A 24,433-nucleotide genomic window follows, 5' to 3' on the forward strand; every position below is an offset into this window, starting at 1 on the left:
CCCTGACACAGCTTCATTCCATTTCCTCATGTTCTATCTCTAGTCACCAGAGAGAGGAGATCAGCACCTTCCCCTCCGCTGCCACCTTTGAGGAGGTTGTAGACTACAATGAAGCCACCTCTCAGCCTTCTTTTCTCAGAACTGAATAAACCAAGTGACTTCAGCCACTCCTTGGAAGCTTGCCCTCGAGACCTTTCATCATCTTAGTTGCCCTCTTTGGACACACTCTCATAGTCTGATGTCCTTCTTACATTGTAGCACCCAAAGCTGCACACAGGACTTGAGGTGAGGCTGCACCAGTGCAGCACAGAGCAGGACAAACACCTCCCTTGACCAGCTGGTGATGCTTTGCCTGATGCACCCTGGGACAATGTTGGCCCTCCTGGCTAGGAGGCCAGTGGCCAGGGCACAGTGTTGACTCACATTCAACTTGCCATCAACCAAAATTCCCAGATCTCTTTCTGTGTGGCTGCTCTCCAGCCTGTCTGCCCCACAATTTGTTTGTATAACAAGGATTACACTGTTCCAGATGAAGAATCTGGCACGTGCTCTTTTTAAAATTCATACGGTTGGTTGCCCAGTTCTCTAGTCCATCCAGATCTCTCTATAAGGCCTCTCTGCTCTTGAAGGATTCATCTTCAGGAAGCTTACTTAGTTTACATTTGGTTCCTGTAGCATAAACAGCACTGGCCCTAAAACTGAGCCCTGGGGAACTCCACTACTGACTGGCCACCAGCCTGATGTAACACCATTTTGTACAACTCTTTGAGCCTGATCCATCAGCCAATTGCTCACTCAATGTGCTACAGACTTGTCCACATTTTGTACAGAAGGAGAAGAAGAGTTAAATAAACTCAGAATTCAATGTCTGTTGAAAATATGATCACCTGTTTGAGCAAATATGCGACTTACGCTATGGTTTAGGCTGGATGGGGTCTCTGAAGGTCCAGCTCTTGCTATTAAAAGAAACACTACTGAAAGGATAAATTTCAAAAGCAGGAAAACATTTCATAAAGGAGGTGACTGAGGGAGCAAATGGATGCAGCAGTTTGTTTAACAGTTTGTGCAGAAGGACACAACAACTCTGCTCTGAACCGCATCCATGTCCTCAGCAATGGTGGTGATGCACGGCAGGATATGGTCCCCAGCAGACACTGGAGCGATTTCCCTGTAACAGATCCATAGAATCACAGAACAGCTGAGTTTGGAAGGGACATCTGAAATTTGTCTTGTCCAACCTTTTCCTGCTTAAGCAGGGCCAGAGGTCTCAACCCAGAGAGAGCTCCAGGAGGATGCAGCTCTCCAGCTCTTGGCCTGTAGGGAATGCCTAGGGCCTCTCATTGAGGCTGGGGCAGCAGGAGACGGTCTTCTAGCCTGTAGTAGGTGTGTCCTCATTGAAGATCTGTGTCACCAAGTTAAGAAGCTGTAGGAGTAGGTCAGCAGACTGCAGCACCAGGGGTGATGAGAAAGAGAGGGACTGGATCTTCTCGGACACACTGGAGCTTCAAGAGTCTGAAGTAAGACACGTGGAATAGTGTGGGACTAAAAGTGGGTGGATGAAAGTTTCTTCACCTGTTTGTCTGATGCACAATAAAGTTTTGCTGTAGCTGATAATATGGATGAAGGACTTTTTGGATGGAAGAAATGAGAGAATTGGGGAAGGAACTATGAGGAAAATTGCAATTTACCTTGCCGATATTCCTTCATGAAATGAGATTTTTTCATGTCCTCAAAATGATGTAAAAATTCACTCTAGCCCTGTGTAAGTTTGGTTTTGTTGACAGTTTATGCAGCATGAAAGGTAAGCATCTATTGTCTGAGTATTATTATTACTGAGTGTGCAGAAGTTTGATTCTCATGAGTGAATTTCAGTGTGCACTGCAGGCTTTTGGTAGGTGCCCCTTCTGCCTGGTTCTTTCATGCAAAGCTATTTGCAGAATGTCCTGTAAGGCTCACTGGTGCAGAGATTGCTTTTGCCCTCATTCTCTAGACATACTTGCTTCAGTATTTTACTTCTTTAAATGTTCTCTTTATGACTGGAAACAAATAAAAATTAAAACAAAATAACTTGCCTTAAAACACTTTAGCACATGAGAGTTAAAACTCATGTGCTTGGAAACGCTAGACTGAGTTATGTTGTATATATTTTTCCAAGTGGTTAAACTAATGTAGCTTTTCATATTTTCTCCATTTCATGGTGTTTTCCTTATGCAAACTAATTTTCATTTTTTTCCATTTTATCCACTGAGTCAATTTTAACTATCAAAATACTAACTCAAAGTCCAAAGAGTATGTTTTTTAGAATTGTTATTTAGAAGAAGGAAGTTGAACTCTAGATTTAGGTGCAAAGCAGCTCTCACTACCTTAAATCTGAAGAGGTATTACAAGTTCACGTTCAGTACACTGCAATTTCCTAATCTGGAATACTTTGATTGATTTACCATTGGGATTTTTTTTTGCTTGTGTTCAGTCAATTTTTTTACTTTCTGAATTTCTTTCCCATCAACTATTATTCAGCCTTACATCTCTGTAGGAAACATCTTTCTTATTAACAATGTTTTCTTAATGCTAGTGTGGTATGAAGTCTTCTTCTGAGCCGCTTATATAAGCTGAGCCATACTAAACAGAAAGCATATTTCCCCCTTTCAAAATAAAGTTGTTTTTATTTCTCCTCTGTTGCCTGTGGCATTTGTCCAAGCTGTGTCCTGCTGTGGGTGACAGGGGAAAAACAAGAGTCACCTGTGATGCCAACTCCAACTTAAATGGCACAGGGTGCTTTGTGGCCACTACATCAGGACAGGTTCAAGCCTTTCTTACAACTTCATCTATAACCTGTGGTAAAGCAGTTTATCAAATACTCCAGAGAAGCTGTTGTCTACTACAGAAACTTCGTACACCAATACACACCAATAGCAAAAGGAAAAAAAAAAAAAAAGAACACCCCTCCCCCCCCAAATTTTTAAAAGGAAACTGTAGTTTGACAGAAATTAGAGTTTTTTGTTACCTTTCCTAGAAGAGGAAGTATGACCCAACACAAGCAGGCTGCTGTATGAGTATTGAATATGCTGTGGCATGTTCCTCTTTCCCCTGCAGCTCTGAGACTCAGCAGACGTTTGCCTTTGAGAACTTAGCACTGGAAATGGGGATTTCCTCATACAAATTTGTAATGCTGTTTGTGCTTCCTCCTAGCTGAAACCCGTGACAGCTCCAGATGGGAAGGTTAGAAGGTTATTAATTTTCCTACCTGTGCTCACCAAGGTACCAGGTGTGAGACAGTGAAAAAGAACAGGGAAATGTGGCATTATCATACAGTTAAAAAAAGTTGCCAGTTCCTAGTGTCAGTAACCAGATCCCTGACTCACAGCCTCATCTAATACTGGGAATCTGTTTGACTGCTGAAGGCTTTGGATCAGGCTTATCCTTCCGGAGATTACTAAATATCATATAATTTGTGCAACAACCTTTCATGATCAAATCCATTATAAATATATATGCAGTGGATGTGGTTGCATACATATATATTTATGTGTGTGTATATATATGTGTGTGTGTGTACAAATAAAATAATCCATTGACCATAATTCAACATGTTAAGCTTGGGTTTTTCAAAATGAAGAAATGTGTCAGGAGATTATTACCCAATTTATTTTTGGGTTTGGAAGATATTATTCTATGGTACGAAAGAATATCCTATAGAAGCCATACCAAATCTACATACAGAATGCAAGTGTAAAATATGATTTTAAGTATTCCAGATGGCATTTCCACATACTCTTTCTTTTTTGTGTGTGTGTGTGTTTATACACGTACGCCCTCTGGTATGAATGCCTATTATCATGTCTCTTTTTAGAGCTTCTGCTTCAAAAACATAATGCATAATCAATTGGATTATGTGACAAGCTGTTTCATCCTTTTTCTCTCTTTTTTTTCCCCCTAAGCAATTTTCTAGGTCATGTTTGCGTTAGGTCTTCCTTTAAAAAAAAAAAAAAGAAAATCAGAGAGATTTTCTGTGGAATTTCTTTCAGCCAGCAATTACAGTCATTGTTTGGAGAACTAATTTTGAATGATATTTCTAAATAATTAATTTATTTTTTCTTTAGAAAATCAGAAACCCATTTTGGCAGTGGGGATGTAAGCTATTCATAAAATAATTAGAATACAGCCTTCAAGAAAAATGGAAATAGCTATAGTTAAGATTTGTTCAGTTCAACTTCTTTCACCAGCATCATTCAGATTTCAGTCTTCAGTGAGATGAATTAAAGGAGAAATTGTTTCTAAAAACTTATTCTAAACATTTTAAATTAAACCTATTCAAGTGACAATATCTGCTTTTTTTATCCCAGCAAGCCCATAAGTATTTCTCATGCACTGAAATGCCTTCCAAAGTAGATCTCACAGTTGGCAAAAAGGAAGAGGCTGGATCTGTACTCAACATGTCAAAGGCAAGAGAGTTGTTCCTAGCCTCTCTGTGTTGTATGGGGTATCCTCTGTGAAGCTTGGAAGTAATTTAAACTCGTCTTTATGGTTTTGGTCACTATTTTTTATTATTTATTTTCACAATGCTCCTGCTCTGTTCCCACAGATGAAACCTTGGCCCCAAGCAAGCCATCAGAAGTGCCCCAGTGCTGGAATCTGATTTCCAAGTTTCAATTCAAGCCTCGCAATCCAAGCTGGAGGCAATGGATGCTGTGGGTGGTTTGCTCCTCTTCTGGATGTTATTCTTTGTCTTCCACAACAGGCACTTCATCACTGAAGATATATGGTGCTTGAGAGATTTGGGGTTGTTCCGCCTGGAGAAGAGATGTCTCTGGGTTCACCTTAGAGCAGCCTCCCTGTACCTAAAGGAGGATTTCTACAGAAAAGAGAGGGAGGTACTATGTATCAAGGAGTGTAGTGGTAGGACAAGAGGGAATGGCTTCAAACTGAAAGAGAGTAGGTTTAGGTTAGATATTAGGAAGAAATTCTTTACTGTGGTGGTGGTGATGCACAGAAACGGGTTTCCCTGAGAAGCTGTGGCTGCCCCATCCCTGTAAATGTTCAAATCCTGGTTGGATGGGGCCCTGACCAACCTGGTCTAGTGAAAGGTGTCCCTGACCATGGGAGGGGTATTGGAAGTAGATGATTTTTAAGGTCCCTTCCAACCCAAACCATTGTATGAGTCTGTGATTTTATTATGAATTCTGGTCTATGAAAAAATTGTCACCCAGAAAATGAATATAATAATACCCCTCTGCCTAACAGTTATCTTATAAAGAAAAACGTAACTCGTAAATTTTTTCCTGAGACATTCAGGTGCTGTGGCCATAGAAGAAGGCTACTAGGAAAAAGATAATTCTGGGCTAAGACTACTATACAGCCATGATATAACTAATGAGGAGAAATTAAAATACTGAATAGCTGTCTCATTCTCCAGACACTATTTGTCCAGGTTGATATTGGAGGCAAGCAACCTACAGTAAAAATAGCAAGCAGTAACTTCTATATGAGGCAACTGCATTAGGAACTACTTCATAAGGCAAGTATACAATGAAGACACATAAAGATAGGCTAAGGTCAAAAACTTACAAGAAAAAGGCCTCCCAACCTTTGAGTACTTGGCTTTGCTCATTTAGCAACTTTCGAACATTCCTCTATAGAATTAAACTACATATAACTTTAAACCTAACATGCGATTGCTGCTTTTCAAAGTATCATGTATGATGACTCCTGTCTATTAATATATGTTCCTCTACATCAACAAGACTCCACCCAATAACAGAAAGCATAACACTTTGATTTAACCTAGCAAAGACTAGAGTTCCTCTCAACATGTATTCAATTAACAATACATGCAATATATATCCAACACCATGTTTTCCGCAGAAAACAAGAAAAGAAAGGTGAGGCTAAACATGCTGTATAATACTTTGGAAACACTCTGCAGGAAATGAAAACACATTTGCAACGTTATTATATTTTCATCTCAATGTTTAGGCATAGATAAATACATTAAATACTATATATAACTTTTTGACTGGTATATTTTTTCAGTCTCTATCATAAAGCTGTAAGCATAACTGAGTTGAGTAGGGAGCATGTGAAGAGCACTAAGCCACCTCTGCCTGCAAAACCTGTCTTGCAGAGATGAGTTTACCATCAAAATTACTATTTTGCTACTATTTTACTATTGGAACAAACGTATTCCAATAACGGAATAACTGAAGTTACTCCAGCATCTAACTAACTGGCAAATTTATTTTAAGCTCAAGAAACCTTGTCAGTGTAAGTACAAACTCTCTTATGGGAGTTTGTTGATGTAACTCCATTGGCAGAACCAAACTGGGACATGTAAAAGATGTGAATAAAACTATGGAGTGACTTTTGAAGTCTGCTTAGGCACCACAGCAACTATTTCTGATGTTCAATGAACTGAGCTCTTCCTATGCCTCAAAAATTACACCAAAGGTGGCAAAAAGCAAAAGATTATTTTTACGTATATTTCTGAAAAGTGAAGAAGTTATTTTCTAGGACTATGAAGGAAAACAGCAAGGACAGATTTTAATTCAGTAAGGACATTAGCTATGAATGAAGACTGGCTGTTGCTGACTAGTCCTTTTTCATTCCTGTAACATCATTGACCATCACCATTAATTCCTTATAAAGCACATTCCTAAAAGGCATATTGGTTCTGTTATAATTATCCAATATTCTGAACTTCTCATATACTATCCTCAAGATATTTCAGTTTTCAAGAGAATTCACAAAAAAACTTTCTTGGGTTAGACCCAAGGCTCAGGGTCTCGTGTGAATGAGGACTTGGTCAGACATAATACTTACAAAAAGTAAGAAATGAGGCTTGTCTGGGCTGATCTGTCCTGACACAAATCCAGCTTCCTGCGCTTTTTGGCCATGCTGCCATGGTGCTGTTACAGCATTCCTCATGGTACTTTCAAGTCCATAATCTGCGTTGATTTATCTCAGTTCTCCCAGTGCTGGGCAGTATTAGAGTGACACAAGGTCGTAGTGACAGACCTTTATTTGGAGAAAGGAGGCAATCAGTGGCAATACTTGGCACTAGCAGACCTCTACAATGTGCTCTCTCAAATTGGCTGGGAAAGCACCATCCTCGAGGTGGTGGCCTAAGAATGAGAGGACCAGCGCCACAAAACCCTGCAGCATGGAGGCACAGTGCCCCTGCACCCTCCGGCATAACATGCACCTCAAACCTCTCCAAGAGGACAGCAGCAGCAGTGGGTTATCTATCAGCTGAGCTAACTTTTTGTGTCACAGAGGAATCCCTTACCCAGTCCATCTTGGAAAAGCCTACACTTATGCCTACAATCACAGTCAGAGCCAGCTTTGTTCCCACAGCAACAGAGGCAACTCCTATAACATGACCCAGCTTTTTGGCAGTGCCCGACCTCCTTCTGCCGGAGCCCTGACTCCAACCCTGGCAGGGCATGCTGAGAAGAGGGTTGCTGTGCAACCTGACTGCTGTACAGCCATCCTTGGCACCTCAGGACAGCACTCCTCAGTTAAAGCATGCTTTGATTACTAGATCCATGCATTTTTCTGCAAGGAGTCATTTGTTCCCTTAGCAGCTAACATTTCTGGCTGTATCTTGTGTGTGATCAGGCACAGCTTCCTTCCTCTCATACCCTCTGGAAAAAACTGTGCCTAGCTGGAACGTTTTTGTGTCAGGTTACAGTGCTGCTGACAGCCAGCATTCAAGAACACACAGGCACATGCGGAGATGAAGGCCTGGCAGGAAAGTTTCAGGGCCCAAAGTGTTCCCTATGGTATGCAGAGTGTTTCTTCTGGATGTCTGCTTGCTTTCTGCTTTCTCTTCCTGGTCCCTGCCTCATTCCCTGCTCAGCCCCATAGAGATGACTTCTACCTCTAGCCCAGGCTTTCCAGCTTTTCAGTTCAGTTTTAATTATTTCAGGATATCCCAGGTGCGATTTAGGGACGGGAAGCACATCTCTGTTTCTCTGCCCTTCCACACTTTCATTGCAGAGTTCTCCATTTATACTTCAGCCTGGCCTCTACTCCAGGGCCTTCTGCATGTGTGGTGCAGAGCATTTGGAGGCAGAGTGGAGGTCTTGAAGGTCCTACTGAGACTCCTACGCAGCCTGTGGGGCAGCAGGTTGCACCTGTAGCTACTGGGAACTGGCAAAACCCTTGAGCCTGTGAAGCCAAATGGCTGATGCAGTTCAAGCACATCCTTTCTTGAAAAACAGAGGCATTCAAACATATTCAGATCACCCGTCTGGGCCCTGACCATTGCTCATTGCGAATTCTCCTGCTTTCTGTGACACTAATTTTAGGACATCATATACATGGCAATAAACACACCCCGAGGTCAGTGACTTAATTTACGCATGACTCTTTATCAGAAGGTGGCTTCACAGGTGACTGAAACAGACTAGAAATGGCTAACAACGACATGATCTCTGATACTCAGCTCAGCTCTTTCCTAGTACCTGTGGAATCAACTTGGTGAAGGGTCTAGAGGCTAAGTCCTGTGAGGGGCAGCTGCAGGAACGAGGGTTGTTTAGTCTGGAGGAGACTCAGGGGTGACTTTATCACTTTCTACAACTACCTGAAAGGAGGTTGTAGGAGGTGGGGATTGGCCTGTTCTCCCAGGCAACTAGTGACAGGATGAGAGGACACAGTCTTAAGCTGTGCCAGGAGAGGTTCAGATTGGACGTCAGGAGGAATTTCTTCACAGAGTGATTATACACTGGAATGAACTACCCAGGGAAGTGGTGGAGTCATCATCCCTGGAGGTGTTTAAGGAAAGACTGGACATGGCACTTAGTGCCATGGTCTAGTTGACAAGGTGGTGTTAGGTCACAGGTTGGACTCCATGGCCTCAGTCTTTTCCATCCCGATTCTGTGATTCTGTAACTTCCATACACACAAACACAAACCCCCTCCCCCAGCCAAACAGAAAAGTTTTAAACATTTTACACCTCTGAGCGCTTGGCAAAAGGTGCAATAAAGATTAAAACTAAGACCTCCCCCAGAAATACCCCAATCACCCCACACTGACCCGCCCGGAGCCGCTCAGGCCGCTCCTCCCCCGGGCCCGCCTCTCGCGGGGTCGTTGCCAAGGGAGCCGCGCGGGGTCGCGCACGCGGCGGTGGCCAAGATGGCGGCGCCCGTGTCGCTCTGTCATGTCGCCTGCTGCGCCAACCGGGCGGGTGGCGGGGCCGTATCTTGGGGCCGTGGCGGCCTCTTCGCCTTCGGCAGCTGCCACGACGTCGTCCTCTACGACCCAGCGGTTAGCTGATGGGGCTGTGGAGCGGGTGGGGCCGGGGCCGGGGCCGGGTCAGGGCTGGTCCCTCACGTCGGTGCTTTCTGTGTCCCGTAGGCGAGGCGGGTGGCCGCCACCCTCCGGGGCCACGCCGGCAGGGTGAACTGCGTGCGCTGGGTTCGTCGGCGGGACTGCGGTGAGTAGCCCTTGTTCCTTCGGGTGTGGGATGCCGCGGGGGGCTCGGAGCTGGTTCCCCTCGGGGCCGGGCAGCTGCTGTCCTCGTAGGGGAGGGTCGGGCCGGCAACAGAGGGGCTGTGCTGTAAACTGAAGGAAATGGGGATATGCAGCGTTTCCTCTCGCCTTAAACTAGGCTTTCCAGTAGGTATTTCACAGAATAACAAAATCAGTTAGGTTGAAAGAGACCTTTCAGATCTTTGAGTTCAACCTATGGCCAAACACTATCACGTCAGCCTAGACCATGGCACTGAGTGCCACGTCCAGTCTTTCATTAAACACCTCCAGGAACGGTGACTCCACCACCTCCCTGGGCAGCCCATTCCAATGTCTAATTACCCTTTCTGTGAGAAATTCTTCCTAATGCCCAAGCTAAACCTCCCCTGATGCAGCTTAAGACTGTATCCTCTCATCCTGTCGTGAGCTGTCTGGGAGAAGAGACCGACCCCCACCTGGCTACAGTCTTCTTTCAGGTGGTTGCAGAGAGAGCTAAGGTCCCCCCTGAGCCTTCTCCAGGCTAAAAAATCCCAACCCCAGCTCCCTCAGCTGCTGCTCATAAAGTTGTGCTCCAGACCCTCCACCACCTCCATTGCCCTTCTCTGAACTTGCTCCAGCACCTCAGTGTCCTTCTGGAATTGAGGGACATAGAACTGGACACAGTACTCGAGGTGTGGCCTCAATTTGACATTACTCCTCACAGGAATGTGACTTGCCAAACCCAGGTGAGCTTCCCAGTGAGTGTGGGGATTTGGTTGGGCTGTCTGCTTCCAGCCTCACAGCCAAGGGCGCCTTGAGAGGATGGTTGCCCAAGGCTGCGGTGTTCCTGAGAGATTGGTGGCTGTGCTGCTTGAGCTGCCACCGGGCTCTTTAGTAAGGGTTTGGAGTCTTACCTGTTTTAACTTTGTAAACTGATTCTCAGTGCCTTATGAGCAATCTCTGACTATACAGCTCTAAGTTGCATAGAGTTCATATCCACGAAAAACTATGATCTTTAGATGGATAGGAATCTTTGAGACACTTAGGAGGCTTTTGCTTGATAGTAATTCCAAGATTTAGCGTTGCTTAGTGCAGACTGTTCAAAGGCACTTATTCTTGCCCTTAGGCATTTATGGAAAATTACTGACAAAGAGAAATGGGGCCGTTGATTAGACTGTTAATGTAATGTGCAGGTTGTCTTTTTGGAGGAGATGTACTGAGGTGAAAACATTAGTGTTTAATGGTGATAAGACCTACCATCCTTCAACTGATTGCACTAAAACACATTCTTCTTAAAACTGATAAAAAGAAATTATTTTCAGGGAACGTGGGAGTTAAATTTTCATGTGAGACCTTTGAATTCTGTTTGATTAGATTTATCTTGCTGTGTTTTCCTATCCTTCAAAAAGACCAAACAAAAGCCCAAAATATTAATTTACAGTGTTGGATTTGAGGTTCTTTTGGAAAGATATTTTTATCACATTCATCCAGAACTTTAAATATTCCTATGACTTTTCTCTTTATGCTGTGTTAGGTAATACATTTGCTCTTAAGCTGTTCTGCCCAGTGCAATTCCTATTAGCCATACTTTATTTTGATGGAAACTTTGGTTACCAGTGATATTTTCTGACTTGTAACCAATGTAACTGCTTATGTTTGTTGTCTGTTGTTACAAAGGTAAGAGTTCTCAAAACTTACCAAAACGTATTTTTTAGCTTCTGAAACAGAGTTAATTTCTGGTGGATCTGATAAACAACTTATTCTTTGGGATTGGAATGGTGTAGAAACATGGAATAATCAGGTAAGCTACAGTAACCCCTTTTCAAAGCTCCCTCTTCACTAGTTTCTCACTAATCTCAAATTATCTGTTTTGTCTATATTTCTGGTTCATACCTCATTGTTTTACTTTGACTGTTGAATCCCATGTGTGTATCCTTTTAATTGTTGGTATTATGTCGTGCTGTGTTTTACTATAAATGTTGTTTCCTCTTTTCTATAGTTCATCTTTTTCAAATCAGAAAATAAACTAACTAATCAGTCATCAGGTGGATTTGTTTAGCATGTCTGAAAGATCTTGATTGTCTCTTCTTTACTCATCAGCTTTCTGATGTCATGTGGCTCTTTTCTTTAAACCACCTTAAAATCTTCAAACTATGAGATCCATTCTGAGTTGACATTTTCTGTACCCTCCTTCCTCATTTCCTTATGTCCATTTCTAGTGATTTCCAGTCAATCTGTGCAACAGTGTAATGTTTGTTTGTAGGTAGTCTTAGAAGGATGGTATACAAGTTGGGGTAGGTGCTTAACAAAAATAAAATTAAAAAATGCATGGAACAATTGAGTTTTGTCAGAGAAATTGAGAAAAGAAAGGAGACATGCTAACTTATTATTCATACTGTAAAATATAAGGCAAAAGATGGAGTACTGTGTAATAGAGCCTTCAGAATGAACTGAAATTTAGATAAAAAAACGCTCTATTATCTAACTTTTAAAATCTTGCTTATTAGGCATTGTTTTCTGAATGGCTGTGTAGGTAACTCGTTTCACTGGCTGTCTCAAACTAGATTAGGCTTGGCACTTTAAAGTGCATGAGAATGCATAGTAGGGGGAAATGCATAGTAGGGAGAATGTAATTGATGTGGGAATGTTCTTGGAAGTAAGTTATTTCTGATCCTGATCCATTGTAACTATTTATGCATTTATTTAAGATAACATACAGACTTCTTATTAACTTTTTATGCTGATGTGGTGCACAGCCTTATGGCAATCATTGCAAAAGAGTGTGGCTAAATATACACATTTTAATGACAGTTCTAGACTAGTGTAAACTCTTAAAAACAGACAAAATTCTATATCAGACTGATCAAAAATTCTTACTGGGGGATACCAAGCTATATTTTGGAAAGAGATGTCAGATATGTTTGTGATAAAATTTGTATAAATGCTGGATGATTTGTAGTTGCAGAATTAAAGTAATTTTGGTCTTTATGTTTATCAGGAACAGATTGCAAATTGAATCACCTTTATTTATTCATTTAGAAAGTAGATGCTTAAGTCTAGACTTAGAGGTTTTGTTTTTCATGTTGTCATTTTGAAGGAATAAAAAGCTGGTTTGATTTGTGAGAACACGCTAAACATTGCTGCTAGAGCTGCTCTAGTGCTACTATTTCATTGTGTTCTCTGTTCTCCTTCACCAAGGTTCTCCAGACTTTTGTGAGATGTTCCTTAGGGTGAGGGATAAGAGAAGTAGAAGAAGGAAGGAAAACTGCTCTTCCTAATTTCTATGCTGTTTCTATTCCTCAAGGAGTGATGATGTTTGTATAGTGTACACAGCAACATTTAATTCTGTTCAGCTTTGAGCAAAATCAAGTTAATGTTCATTATGTGCTGTATCCTTTCTCTGGGTTTCTTAGAATATGCTATAGCTTAAGCATAGTTTGTAGATGCTCTGCCATTGCAGGTACACAACTCATTTTCAGTATTAAATTCTCTCGGATAAGTTACTGGAATTTAAAAATGTGTAAAATTTTCTTCTGTTCAGCCTGTCAAAAGTGTTCCCCTCAAAGGCCACACGGAAGCTGTTTGTGCTGTGGATGCTGTCTACCAGTCAGAGGAACCTGACCTTAACCTGCTAATAGCTTCTGCAGCTTCTGACTCCACTGTGAGAATCTGGTCTCGGCATGGTTCAGAAGGTAACATTTTTGTAACATTAGGGACAACATACTGGCTGGATGAAAGTGATAAATGTTTATCCATTTAAGTAATAGACTAAATACTAACATCTTTTAATGCAACTATGTTGATTTCTCTTAGACTTTGGTACATCAAAACACTGTATTGCTCTTTTAAAGCCTTGGGTCAGATTTGTTCTGCAGAATGATTTACCTTTATTTTTCATCGGTGATGTGTTGACTAAATTTACTTTTTTTTAATATGTATTCAGAATCTGATGATATGAGCCATCATTTTGCCCTGTAACATGGGAGCAGACTAGCTGTATGTGCATGTGAAGTAAAATTATGTAGTACAGTCATTAATGCTGGCATTAGAAAGGTGTCACTTGTTTGTTACTATTGATTTGAGTCCAATGAAGTTTAGGATAACAGGATCTTGACCTTTTTGTGAACTAGACTCTTGCATGGACACATGGGAAAACGGCTTTTTGAAATACATAAGAAATAAATAGGGTAGATAATCTAGATTTAAAGTGTTATTTGCTAGTTGAGTTGTAGTGACTGCATCTCTTAAGGTACTTTCTTCCTTATCTGGTGTATTTGAAGATTTCGCATTCCCTTGCCTGCATGAGAGAGATAGGTGGGAGGTGCCAATCTTCAGTCCCATGTGCTGGAAGACATTTCTCATGTTCCTAGAAAACACTGTGAAATCCTGTCCTTTCCATTTTGTTTTGCTGTTTTGATTTCCAGAGATGGAGAGACCAATTCTTCGGCTGTAGAGAGGTTTTTTTTGCTATCCTGTTGTTTATTTTGATCTGGATGGCTTACCAGTTTAGCCATTTCTAGATCTCAGAGGTGTTTGCAGGTTTTTCTTCATCTCTCTAGCTACTCTTCTAGCAAATGGATTCAGTTGTAGCTGCCTGTGTAGTGAATGTTGTTGCCACTGGATATATTTTGCAATATTTATTGCTTCTGATGTGTTATCACAGTGAAGCTGTATAGATCTAATACTCGGTGGAGAATAGTGACTTATCTTCTAACTGATTCTGGATGTATTTCTATGGCCCCACAGAAGATAATGTTATTATTTAGGCTTCTAAAAAGTGTAGAAGATTTTTAGCTCCTTAAGAGAAAAATAGATGGGAAATTTTAACTATATAATGTATTAGGAAAGGACAGTGCAACGGTAATACTTACAGTGAATAAGATCAACACTGTCTGTTCCTGTTTTCCAGCTAAATGCATTGAAATTCTGCAGTTTGGAAATGGATTTGTTATGGATGTCTGCTTATCCTTCTTGCCTGGCAGCAATGGTAAGTACAGCTGCACGTCTTGAATATCAATGCAGGAAACATAAAATCTAAGAAATCCCCCAAACAGATTTTCACTTGACTGACTCCAGACTCTTATGCCACAGTTTTTGTTTTCTGTGGAATAACCTAAGCTGATGTTTGTATTTAAAGATTTTCAATGAACTCTTCTTAGTAATTAGAAAAACACCGACTGATTACAGTGTCTTCAAAATGACAATGAAATGGAGTTTTTAGTTGAACTCTTGAAACGGAGAGCTTTAAAAGGAGGTAACAATGCTGTATGTGAATAGGATAGGATGATCGTAGAATATGCTGAGTTGGAAGGGACCCATCAGGATCATTTAGTTCAGCTCCTGGCCCTGCACAGGACCATTCCCAAGAGTCACACCATGTGCCTGAGAGTGTTGTGCGAATGCTTCTTGAACTCTGTCAGTCTTGGTGCTGTGACCACTTCTGAGGGGAACCTGTTCCAGCTGTCAACCATCCTCTGAGAGAGAAACCTTTTCCCAGTATTCAGCCTAAACCTCCCCGACTCAGCTTCGTGCCATTTCCTCGCGTCCTGTCACTGGTCGCGAGAGTGATGAGATCAGTGTCTGCCCCTCCTCTTCCCCTCACGAGGAAGTTGTAGACTGCAATGAAGTCTCCTCTCAGTCTTCTCTTCTCCAGGCTGAACAGACCAAGTGACCTCAGCCTCTTGTATGGCTTCCCCTCTGGACCCTTCACCATCTTTGTTGCCCTCCTTCGGATGCTCTCTAAAAGCTTAATGTCTTTTTTGTATTGTGGTGCCCAAAACTGCACATGGGACCCAAGGTGAGGCTGCACCAGTAGTTGCACCTACTCCTTATTGTGCTGCTGTATATGTTTGTTCTTGAATTGAAGGGCAAGAGCCAGAAAAAGAACTCTCAGGCCTGCATTGAAAATTACAGATTAACAAGCAGTGCTTATCACCTGTTCAGTCTTAAATGTGAAAAAACCTGAGATGCTGAACTAGTTTAACCTGACTGTTCAGTATGGTTTATATAGTTTTCTATTAACATAAATGCTCAGATTTTGTAGCCTGCCACAGGCACATTCTTTTGTTGCAAATATGTAGAAGCTTTTTTTTTTTTTTTTAAGCTACATGTATCCTCAAGCCAGATACACAAGTTAAGTTTTTGTTTAAGTATCATTACAGTCTTTCACGTGGATGGAGATGTGCTGGGGTCCCAAGAGAAAAAGTACTAAATTTTCTTACTGTATCTAGAGTTTTCAACTCTTTACTGAATGCATTTCACACTGATATGTTGTTTTGATTATATGCCTCCAGAGTAGTTATTCACCAGCTTATTTTATTCTTTGGCTTGTGATAGTTCTGGGAGATATGAAAGCTCTATCAGGATATGTTGTCCCATTTGAAAATACCAATGTCTGTTTTCAGGGTGTGTCTGATACCAAAAGCATCATCTGCACCAGTAAAGAGCTTTTAAACCTCACTCTCTTTTTCTCCTGTGAATGTGTTAACAGATGGTTGTTAGATGAAGTTAAAAGGCTTGAGGATAAATTAAAATCATTACCTCCAATATGAATTTTGTTAGAAGTGAAGCATCTGTGGTGCCAGCTTAATGAGTATATCATTCATATTGCAAAGCAATGGATTGTTTCTTCATTTATGATACTGTACAGATAAGAAATAGTCACTAACACTCTAGACTAGTGCATCTGTTTAATGTTGTATATAAGAGAAGTGATTATTCACTTTGGAAACACCTTAAATTAAGATTTATCATATTAATTCTTAAAACTAAATGCTTTTGAAACCAAAATTGCGTAGAGTACTTGGAGCTTCTTTAAATGGTGGAATAGTAAGCATTTTCTTTAGCTGTGAAAAGCTCCCAGAGTCCCCCAAACACAATTTTGCTGAAAGTTATGTTAAGAGCTTGACAGTCCTTTACTATGGACTCTTTCCATCCCCATTCAAATTAGTTATCCTAAGTAACACAGTGCTCATAACATGAGAAAGAGTACTTTACTTTTCTGAAGAACTGAAATTATTTTCGAATGAGAAGTTATTTGCATAGGTTTTGTACGGAATTAGAAAAAAAATTCCTATACTTTGGTGTTTTTCGTGCCAATGAACTGTGTTGCTATAATTGTCACAGAATAGTTTAGATTTGGAACCACAAATTTACTATTAGAAATGTTTCTTGGAGAAATCTATAGAGGGGCTTTTAATATAGCATAGCCATGTTCTCTGTTTTCTCCATAAACCTGACATAATCATCCATATAACAGAAATGCTTTTATTCAGAGGAGTATGTTAATTCTGAAATCTAAATAAAGTAGCTTAAAATATATTATTAAAAATATCTCTACTGATCATTTTGTCAGAAACGTTAATCTGTAGTGGCAATTTGGAATTTTTATGAGCTTCGGGGAAAAATGATCTATGAAAACTTCAAGAGTTGCTCTGAAATCTTTATGAAGGCTGTGTTGTCAGCTGTATTAAGATTTAAAAAAATCTTTTCTCTTGGGGAAAATCTTCATTTCTTAAGTCAGGAATTAAATACAGAATTATTTTTCTGAAAATCGTAAACTACACTTCTAAACTAGAAGCATTTGCGGTAACCTCTAATTTCACCAAGCAAAGAAATGTAAAGCTTACATTGAAATTTGATTCGTACACAATGGATGCTTTAGCTTTCAGAAGGCATTGATGTTCATGATGCCTAGTATTTTAACTGATTGTCCTCAAAAATAAATTATTAAAAAAAAATTGGCCCATTTTTGTGAAGAAGTCAAATGGGGAAAGCTGACAGACTTCTCATGAAAATCTGACCAGTCATTTGCAGCTGGAATACAGCTTAAACACTTTACTGAGTGCTTAAGTTGAGGAGTTTCTGTACATTTGTTTCTGAGTCTTGAAGAAGAGCTTTGTGCTGTTTTGGTTGGTTGTCTGCAGAACTCTGCTTCTAAGATGCTGGGAATAGGATTTACTATTTTACAAATCTTGATCAGCTCTTTTGTCACATTCCGTGTTTCTTCCTACCACTTGGATAAGTGCCATGATGTAGCTTGGCCTTTGACAGTAAATAATTGTCTCCTCAGAACTGAATTACAACAGATGGAAAAAAGAACAAGTGAACTTGAAAAAGCTTTGCTGATCCAACTTTTCTTATTTCTTTTGTAGGACTTTTATCTCAGTAAGATTCTAATAACCTAGAACATTTATATAAGAAACTGTATACTGGTCTGTTTTTGCCAGTTACACATTTCTTGATAGAACTTTTGAGTGAAACTATTTGCATTTGTCTGCTACAGCAACTAGATCATAACTCTGCCCTTGTTTTTATTAAAGTTTCATTCCATGGAGTAAATATATGGTTAGAGTAATGGACTGTTTCCAAGAACATCCATTGTGTTGTATTTTGTGGAAGAAAACCTCATGCTTGCCCAATTTCTGTGGACCCGACAACCAGGTCTTCTTTCACAGCAGCTCATTGCCTCCAGTTCAAAGGGGGATTTTTTTTAGCCCTATGTAAAATGAGGGGGAGATGGAGGTGAAATGTGACTTAGATGTTGGAAAAAAGCAGCAAATGATGGAGGTACAAGAATGTGGAATGCAGCTTAAAAGTGCAGGAGGAACAGCAGATAACTAGGCACAGATTTGGTACAAGCAGAAAGAGGAAATTAACGTACAGCATAAAAGTATTATGAATATTCAAGTTGATTTTGGTCTATCCACACTAAAGGAAATAGTTGATTTTAGTGAAATTTAGTATGTTGTTTTCTACTCAGACTTGAGAAATGCAAATGTCTAACCCTGAGAACTTATTTCTTCATAATTTTATAATGAATTCATTTTCTTTTACTATTTCAGTCCCTAGCAGTAGTACTTCATCCTTAGGTCCTAAAAAAACAGTAGAGTAAGGCTTACCTGTTTCCCCCCATCATCTTTTATGGGAGAGATGAACTAATACACTGCCAAACTTCTCTTCTTTTACCCTTAGACGTAACTTTGCTTGGTTTGATTCTATAGACTTATGGGGTTTATGCACTTTCTAGGATAGCCGGTGGAAGTAAACTATTACTCAAGACTTGAGTACGTTTGTAAAAATGCTCTTTGCTTTCATATTCTTGGTTACAGATAGTGGTGATCTGTCTTCCTTTTTTGGTCTGTCTTTTTATTTGCTGTATAATAATTGTACTAAGTTCATCTAAACTTACCTCAGTTGATTTAGGAACTTGAACTGCATTAGTTTTGAGTCATTTTGTTTTGCTCCTTGCTTCCTCTTTATTTAGAGCAAATACCTGTTGATATCAATAAAATATATTTAATTAAAAACCTTGAACTTCCTACAGATATGGGAGTGTGAGGCGAACTACTCTTGTTGGCATCTTAAATATTTGCAGATATTGTTTGCATGCAGAAATAACTTCTGAGTTTTGTGTTCTTGAGATACTAGCCTATTTCAAATAGTGTTAGGCATGTAGTGTAGAAAACATTAAAAAGTGGTATCACACTTGCCTGTCTGTAGATGGTAATATATTTCTTAATACTATATTAATTTTTAAATTAGCTTTATATTTTTTTCATATCTTAGAATATTAGATTTTATGAAAAATGAAGACTTTCTTTTCCTTTCCAGTACCAGTTCTGGCTTGCGGTGGTGACGACTGCAAAATAAGTTTGTTCACACAGCAAAATGGTCAGGTAATTGCAGTTTTTGTCTCTTGCTTAGAACATTACTCATTTCTTCTGCTTCTTTTCATTTGTGCTATAGTTTAAGTTCTTCATTAAGTACTGTGTCTAGATAGCCCTCACATACAACTGCCCCTTTTCAAATAGTTCATCCATTTTTCTAAGTAATGGTGAAATGCACATACAGAATATTGAAGTTGGATTCAGTGTATGAAAGTGTTTTTCTTAACTTTTTTTCCCTGTGTGAAGATAGCCTGTGTTTGTATTCCCACTGATACAAAATAGCTGCAACTGTCCTTCTTTATTAAGTATCCATGCATTGAGTGGTTCATATGGAAATGATATTACTTTCAGTCTATAAATTCTTATAATAAAACTGTTATGATTTATATCTGAGGAATTTTATGGGGTTTTTTTGTTAAGTATTTTACGCTAAGTATAATTTTATGCTAAGTATGCTCTTGATGTTTGAATGCTTTTGAACATCAAAAAACATATTTTAGGAGTATCTGATCTTCTAAAAGCACACACATTTTTCATGTATTATTTGGAAGCTGGCAATTCTAATTTTTCATACAGACGAATGTTCCTTTGGAGCAGTAGAAAAACATTATGTCCTCCCTTGCATCTGTTAGATTCTAAAGCATGTGTTGAATGACTATTTTCCAAAACAGAAGTCAGTGTCACTTTTTTTCTCTCTCTCACTCCCTTAAAAAACCCCTCAAACCACAAGCACTGCCCCAATGCACCAGTGAAGCTACGAAACCCCCATTGAAACTGGCATCTGTATTCTTCTGGATCTTCTGTTCAGGCCCAGTGCCCTTGGAGATTAAAGAATAGACACTCCTTTTTTCTTTCTTTTTTTTTTTTTTTTTGAGAAAGATTAAAGCTACTTTATGGATAATTTTGCCAGTTTGTGTTGCCATATACAACAATAAGATATTTTGGTTGCTGTTGTTATCAATAAAATAAGTACTTCCTTGTTTGTCTGCTATGTTCAGTGATTTCGTGACTACTAAGCAGAAAAGAAGGGTACTGTCTAAGATTTTAAAATTTTTATTTTTCTTATTTAGCTCATGAGTTAATTTAGTGAATTCTGTGGGAATTAGCAATGGCAGAATGCCACATGATTCTCAGTGTGCTAAAGAAAGACTTATCTCAGGGGCTGTGCAGTTGATTTTTCTCATTCAGAGTCTGTAACTTGTTTTCTTGTATGATTCAGATTAACAAATTGTATAGATTTGACTGCCAAAAATGTTCAGAGATACATAACTTATTTTGCCAATTGTTGGCCAAACTTTTGAGTATAGCAATAGTCTTAGCCATTCTTAAATGCAGTCAGTCTGTGGAGGATAAAGAAAGGTAACTTGTTTATTCAAGTTTCATCTCCATTTTCATGAGCAAGTTTGTGGTGTTTTTTTTTGGAAGTAGTAGAAAACTTTATTTGTACAAGGGATGAGCAATTTTCTCTTATTTTACATGTGTTATTTTTCGCACCTTCAATTTTAGAAAGCGTTTTCACCAGCTGTTCTGGCAGAGTTGGTGTTCAGAGTATCTCTTAAATGAGGTGGGACTTCTTGTTGGTGCCTATCTTAACTTTCCAGAACATCTCTTTTAACTAAGAGTGTGTAGGTCTCAAAGAGAAGAGACCAAATCTGATTCCTTGTAAAAGTGCTTGTGTGGTGCATTGCTAACAGAATTAAAACATCCTCGCAAGCCTTCTGACATAAATTCCTTCCTAGCTGCTAAAGGCAGGTTCTCCTCTGTAGTTAGATTCTCTCAGATCTACTGACACCTTTTTAGATGGCTACTGTAGTACTCTTAAAGGTATTTGAAGGAAGTGTTACCGTTGTCCTTCCATTTTTTACTAGAACTTAGCATAGGAGAGTCATTAGAATCTAAACTCTGTTACTCCCTTAGTGGTAAGGATTTGTGGCTCTGTCCTGTTAATTGTGACTCTTGTAAACCACTTACTTTAGTTAACATCCTAAAAAAAATTGTATGAATCCAGAGGTAGAATGTACATTTATGACGGGGCATTCTAATGAAACTTAAAGGGCACTGTTAGATGCTGAGGGAGGATGAGGCATCTTCAGTTAGCTAATTCAGGCTACCTTTTGGTAAAGTCATTAATTTTATAGTTGAAACATTTATTCATTAGCAACTGCTTGGTTTTTGAAATTGAATGGACAGGCTTTAAATATTTTTAAGATTCCCTACCCATAGATCCCTTCCTGTGTTAAGTAGTAGAGAGAAAAATAAACTATTTACTTTTCTGACTTGTTGAAAGAGGGTATTGATTTATGAAAGTATCCAGGGAAAAATCTTTCAGAAACCATTATATGTCTTTCTGCTTGAGGTATAATATCTATGGATGTGGCCTATGGAGGGGAAATAAGTAAACCAGGGGATCAAAATAGAGCTTTAAACCAAAACATTTCTGTATTCAGCTTAGTTACTCTGAGAAGATGGTGCAGTGCGTGTTTGACTAGGTTTCACCCAAATAATTTGCCCTAATTGAAAAGTGGAGTAAGAGACTCAAAGACAATTTAGACTCTTTCTAATCTGATGAGATATACAGATGCAAGAGGGATATCACATCTAGCATCTGCTGCAGAAAAAATGAGAAGACTTGAACCTGTGTTGCCAAATTTGCCAAACAATGCTACTAGCCTGGTCCTGAAGAAGATGTACCCCAAGTGTGGGCAGAATTAGTTGTTCAGAGTGTGCTGAGCATGTCCACAGACAAACTGGCTTCATCAGTTTTGCTACCTACAAACAGCTTTATTCTTTGCTTAAAAGAAAAGAGACCAGATTGTTGCTTAGCAGCAATGTTCAGAGATTAGTTAAGAGGCATGGGAAAACCTGTGAAGTAGGTGAGTCAGACCATGAGGTTTTGTTCAATTTAACTGTTGGTACTCTAACTTCTTATGTAACCAGTGAAGACCAAGTGGAAAACTGAAATAGAGAAGGAGAAATATGAGCTATAGAAACAAAATCTGTAAAAAAGAGAAGAGTGACAGCTCAAAATACTGGTAAATGTAACCTAGACAATAATAAAAACTTTGAGTCAGTTAAAAATAATGACCATATGCATCTGCAAGGAGCTTTATATTGATTCAATTTTAGAACAGAATACATCTAACAAACTGAGTATGTGATACTAAGAAACACAGTCTTCAAAGAAAAACGCAAAAACAATACAAGAAACCCTAGCAGAAGGCATAACAGCAACACTACTGCTTGCTCAGTTTCAGTGGACAATTTTTATTTTTATGGGAAACAATATCTTGAAAACTTTGGGTGAATCATAGAATATCTCAAGTTGGAAGGGACCCATAAGGTTCATTAAGTCCAACTCCTTGCTCCTCACAAGACTACCTAAAATTAAATCGTATGACTAGGAATGGTCACAGTCATGCTTCGTGGCATCTTCCTTCTGTACGTGGTAAAGGACCTTGTGTTCACCGCTGTTTTCCAACCACTGTACTGACACTGTTCAGATGGGTGCAAAGTTGAGGATGATGTGATAGGAATGGGAAAGACAGCACCATGAGTTTTTCATTTAAGGGAGTGAACGTGTTTACAGAGGTATGGGGATATCCCTCCTCAGCAACGGGACCACATACACCATCTGGTGCTAGTATTACTGCTGATGAGTGAATATGAGGTAATGAAATTCAGAAACCTCCACCTTAAACCAGGTGAATTGCCACCAAGTTCAAGGGGACTATGCAATGTAAGCATGTAAAAATAAAAATTAATAGGCTTCTAGCTGACTGGTTAAGAGTGCTTGTTCTATAGCACAAAGAAACTGAGTACTTGACTTAAAGCTAAGTAGTGCATAAAAGCCCATTTGGGAAATGACTTAGAAACGTGGGGTGGTATTAATAATCTCAAAGTAATTAGTTTTACTCTTTAAAGAAAGAACAAATGACTGCTTTTTGTAATAGTTCTTTTTGATGTGAGACGATGAGGGTGATTAGAGAAGAAACATGCCACAACACCTTGAAATTAAAAAAAGGAAAATTATTAGATGTATGTTTAGATTAATGTTAAAGTCAAGTTTTAGGAGATGGGCACACTAACATTAACAGAACCATAAAAGAGAAGTATTTTAGCAACAGTTCAGCCTAAGCCAATCTTTCATTTGGAAAAAACCTTACCAACTTACCTTGGTGAATATAAAATACAGAGCATTATGTCAAAGATGGTGTAAATGAATAAATAAATACATGTTTACTGTCTGAAATATGAATTGCTAAATTTTTTTTTTAATGTATTGTCAGAAACATGTAGTCTTGAGGAAAAATCTTAGGTTGCTGTTTGATCTTGCTTCCTGGAGTGTTCCTGCCTTTACTTACACATAATATGTTGGGTGCTTAATATAAATATTGATCCGGAATGCCACATCCAGAAGTACCAGTGAGTCCAGAAGTGACTAGCTAAATGAGGCTTAGATGACCGTGAGAACACATTCTTAAGACCAAAACTTTCTGATTTGGAAGCATCTGATCAGCTATTCTAGCTTGGTATTTCATATATAGATTGTTCTGTAATTTTAGGGGCATTTTACAAAGGCATGTAGTCATGGGACAAGGGCCAATGGGTTTAAACTGAAAGAGGGTAGGTTTGCAGTAGATACTAGAAAGAAATTCTTTGCTGTGAGGGTGGCGAGGCACTGGAACAGATTACCCAGAGTTGTGGATGCCCCATCCCCGGAAGTGATCAAGGACAGGTTGGATGGGGCTTTCAGCAACCTGATCTAATGGAAGGTGACCCTGCCCATGGCAGGGGCTTTGGAACTAGATGATCTTTATTGTCTCTTCCAAAGCAAACCATTCTATGATTCTGTGACTGCAAATGTAGAACAAGGAGAAGCCAATGACAATGATGGGAAGGTGATTTTGGAGAGTATCAGAAACTTTGGGTGAATGAGAGAGGCACCAATTTCTGAGTATGGTTTTTTCATACTGCAGATTTTTCCTTTGGCTGAGTTACTGTTGATTACCATCAACTCTGTAGCAGAAGAGAGAGATTTTGAGAAAGAGCAGACATGCAATGAGAAAGGCTTTTGTTTTTGCTCCTAGATAGGGAGAAAGAGCTCAGTTGCAGAGTTGTGCTGATAGCAGAGGCTGTCATTTAATCTTAGCTCTTAGTAGGCCTAGGTAAGGGATTTAGCAGAATATAAATGCCAGAAATAATGTGATATTTATTCATACTAAACTACACTAGTGTTTTAACGGTAATGGTTATTTCAGACATTTTAAGTCAACTTGAGATAAAAAAGTGTCATGAAAGTGTCAAAGAGCTGTTTCTG

At 39.4% G+C, this 24,433-nt stretch overlaps 1 protein-coding gene and 1 long non-coding RNA gene across 2 annotated transcripts in view; one reads left to right on the forward strand and one right to left on the reverse strand.

Moving 5' to 3' along the window:
* Positions 1 to 4,506: 4,506 nt before the first annotated feature.
* Positions 4,507 to 9,123, reverse strand: LOC127482482 (uncharacterized). Its single transcript, XR_007908617.1, has 3 exons — positions 9,035 to 9,123; positions 6,817 to 7,011; positions 4,507 to 4,852 (listed from the first exon to the last, which is right to left on the reverse strand). It is a non-coding gene; the product is annotated as an uncharacterized LOC127482482 (long non-coding RNA).
* Positions 9,099 to 24,433, forward strand: part of ELP2 (elongator acetyltransferase complex subunit 2) — a 38,533-nt gene continuing 23,198 nt past the window's right edge. Inside the window, exons 1-6 of the mRNA XM_051812708.1 lie at positions 9,099 to 9,265; positions 9,356 to 9,434; positions 11,164 to 11,249; positions 12,990 to 13,140; positions 14,358 to 14,435; positions 19,061 to 19,125. Coding sequence (XP_051668668.1) covers positions 9,134 to 9,265; positions 9,356 to 9,434; positions 11,164 to 11,249; positions 12,990 to 13,140; positions 14,358 to 14,435; positions 19,061 to 19,125 — 591 coding nt within the window. The 5' untranslated portion in view covers positions 9,099 to 9,133. The remainder of the gene's footprint in view (positions 9,266 to 9,355; positions 9,435 to 11,163; positions 11,250 to 12,989; positions 13,141 to 14,357; positions 14,436 to 19,060; positions 19,126 to 24,433) is intronic.

The sequence above is a fragment of the Manacus candei genome, unplaced genomic scaffold, assembly GCF_025592945.1.
Source record: "Manacus candei isolate 608988 ecotype Guabito, Panama unplaced genomic scaffold, ASM2559294v1 h1tg000088l, whole genome shotgun sequence".
Taxonomy (NCBI): domain Eukaryota; kingdom Metazoa; phylum Chordata; class Aves; order Passeriformes; family Pipridae; genus Manacus; species Manacus candei.